The following is a 3,170-nucleotide window of genomic DNA, read 5'->3' as shown; positions in this document are numbered from 1 at the left end:
ACACAGGGAAATACATTGATGTTTACACACAGAGAAATACACTGATGTTTACACACAGGGAAATACACTGATGTTTACACACAGGGAAATACATTGATGTTTACACACAGGGAAATGTATTAATGTTTACACACAGGGAGATACACTGATGTTTACACACAGGGAAATACACTGATGTTTACACACAGGGAAATGTATTAATGTTTACACACAGGGAAATGTATTAATGTTTACACACAGGGAAATGTATTAATGTTTACACACAGGGAAATACACTGATGTTTACACACAGGGAAATACACTGATGTTTACACACAGGGAAATACATTGATGTTTACACACAGGGAAATACATTGATGTTTACACACAGGGAAATGTATTAATGTTTACACACAGGGAAATACATTGATGTTTACACACAGGGAAATACATTGATGTTTACACACAGGGAAATACATTGATGTTTACACACAGGGAAATGTATTAATGTTTACACACAGGGAAATGTATTAATGTTTACACACAGGGAAATGTATTAATGTTTACACACAGGGAAATACACTGATGTTTACACACAGGGAAATACACTGATGTTTACACACAGGGAAATGTATTAATGTTTACACACAGGGAAATACACTGATGTTTACACACAGGGAAATACACTGATGTTTACACACAGGGAAATACATTGATGTTTACACACAGGGAAATACATTGATGTTTACACACAGGGAAATACATTAATGTTTACACACAGGGAAATACACTGATGTTTACACACAGGGAAATACACTGATGTTTACACACAGGGAAATACACTGATGTTTACACACAGGGAAATACACTGATGTTTACACACAGGGAAATACATTGATGTTTACACACAGGGAAATACATTGATGTTTACACACAGGGAAATGTATTAATGTTTACACACAGGGAAATGTATTAATGTTTACACACAGGGAAATACACTGATGTTTACACACAGGGAAATACATTGATGTTTACACACAGGGAAATACACTGATGTTTACACACAGGGAAATACACTGATGTTTACACACAGGGAAATTTATTGATGTTTACACACAGGGAAATACACTGATGTTTACACAGAGGGAAATGTATTAATGTTTACACACAGGGAAATACATTGATGTTTACACACAGGGAAATACATTGATGTTTACACACAGGGAAATACACTGATGTTTACACACAGGGAAATACATTGATGTTTACACACAGGGAAATACATTGATGTTTACACACAGGGAAATACACTGATGTTTACACACAGGGAAATGTATTAATGTTTACACACAGGGAAATACATTGATGTTTACACACAGGGAAATGTATTAATGTTTACACACAGGGAAATACATTGATGTTTACACACAGGGAAATGTATTAATGTTTACACACAGGGAAATACACTGATGTTTACACACAGGGAAATACATTGACGTTTACACACAGGGAAATACACTGATGTTTACACACAGGGAAATACATTGATGTTTACACACAGGGAAATGTATTAATGTTTACACACAGGGAAATACACTGATGTTTACACACAGGGAAATACATTGATGTTTACACACAGGGAAATGTATTAATGTTTACACACAGGGAAATACACTGATGTTTACACACAGGGAAATACATTGATGTTTACACACAGGGAAATACATTGATGTTTACACACAGGGAAATACATTGATGTTTACACACAGGGAGATCTACAATACTGAACCTCACAGAACTCTAACTAGATCTACAATACTGAACCTCACAGAACTCTAACTAGATCTACAATACTGAACCTCACAGAACTCTAACTAGATCTACAATACTGAACCTCACAGAACTCTAACTAGATCTACAATACTGAATCTCATAGAACTCTAACTAGATCTACAATACTGAACCTCACAGAACTCTAACTAGACTCTAACTAGATCTACAATACTGAACCTCACAGAACTCTAACTGGATCTAGAACCACCAGCTAAATTCAAACCCTGCTGTATCTTGCTACAGCCCAAGTTTCAACCCCCAAGTCAACTCACACCAGATCCCCATCCTCTCATGAGTCTGTAGTACAATACTGTATGATATCAACAGTCAGCTAAAGTCTAAGCACTGTTGTGTGTCCCTGTTTTGACCTGCAACTGTGGTACTGACTTTCACCCCCAGTAGACACACGCATGCTCTTCCGCCTGCTCCTCTAGCTGTACAGCAGTGCACATGTCCATAGTACAATACTACACCATGAGCAGCTGTCCCAGGTAGAGCTGAAACCCTCTGTCCCAGTCCTGCCTGGTAACAGGACTGTTAGTGTGAAGGACACGTATGGTACAAGACAACCAAACTACTGCAACCCATGTAGTGCTGAGCCCCAAACCAGCCGTGTCCTGTCTCGATTGTCACCCAACCCCCACATCTCTCCTCCTTCCCAGGTTTGTCCTCTTACCTTTGTGACAGTCATGCAGAGGCAGTGGGCGAGGAGCGGAGCGGTGTCCACTTAAACCAAAGCTGTAATACGCCGCAGGAGAGAGAGAGAGGAGATCTCTGCTGAGCACGCACAGAGAGAGAGAGAGGAGAGCTCTGCTGAGCACGCACTAAGAGAGAGAGAGGAGAGCTCTGCTGAGCACGCACAGAGAGAGAGAGAGAGCTAGAGAGAGAGAGAGGGCTAGAGAGAGAGAGAGAGAGAGAGAGAGAGAGGGAGAGAGAGAGAGAGAGAGAGAGAGAGAGAGAGAGAGGAGGGGGAAAAGCCGGGTTACTGTGTGTCTCCCGCTAAGTGGTGGTGCTGCTGTTGCCCAGTGCTGCTGTTGCCGAGTGCTGCAGTGAAGTAACAGGAGGGAGGCAGCGTGTGGTTACTACAACAGGAAAACGCTCTGCTCTGCTCCGTTCCCCTCCCTCTCCCCCTCCGGTCCCCCCTCTCAGCCCTCCTACACACCAACACTGGCTGCACTCCCCTCTCTCTTGCCCTCATCCTGTTCTTTTTCTGCCAATCTGATTACAGACTAGCTAATGAAGCTTATTGATGTTTAGAGGGATGGAGGGATTGGTGTTGCCTGGGACAGGAGAAGGCTGCAGTGGAATAGAGAGAGAGGGAGGCAGAGCTCAAAGAGCTGTGTGCTGTGTCGCAGTCT

At 41.8% G+C, this 3,170-nt stretch overlaps 1 protein-coding gene across 1 annotated transcript in view; it reads right to left on the bottom strand.

Annotated features, from left to right (window-relative positions):
* Positions 1 to 2,851, bottom strand: part of LOC139385222 (coronin-2B) — a 78,873-nt gene extending 76,022 nt beyond the window's left edge. Inside the window, exon 1 of the mRNA XM_071130337.1 lies at positions 2,489 to 2,851. Within this exon, the coding sequence (XP_070986438.1) occupies positions 2,489 to 2,503 (15 nt within the window). The 5' untranslated portion in view covers positions 2,504 to 2,851. The remainder of the gene's footprint in view (positions 1 to 2,488) is intronic.
* Between the last annotated feature and the right edge of the window lie 319 nt (positions 2,852 to 3,170).

Source organism: Oncorhynchus clarkii, chromosome 26 (assembly GCF_045791955.1).
Source record: "Oncorhynchus clarkii lewisi isolate Uvic-CL-2024 chromosome 26, UVic_Ocla_1.0, whole genome shotgun sequence".
NCBI classification, from domain to species: Eukaryota; Metazoa; Chordata; class Actinopteri; order Salmoniformes; family Salmonidae; genus Oncorhynchus; species Oncorhynchus clarkii.
Note: the sequence above shows the minus strand (reverse complement) of the source record. Positions and strands in the feature narration are given on the sequence as shown.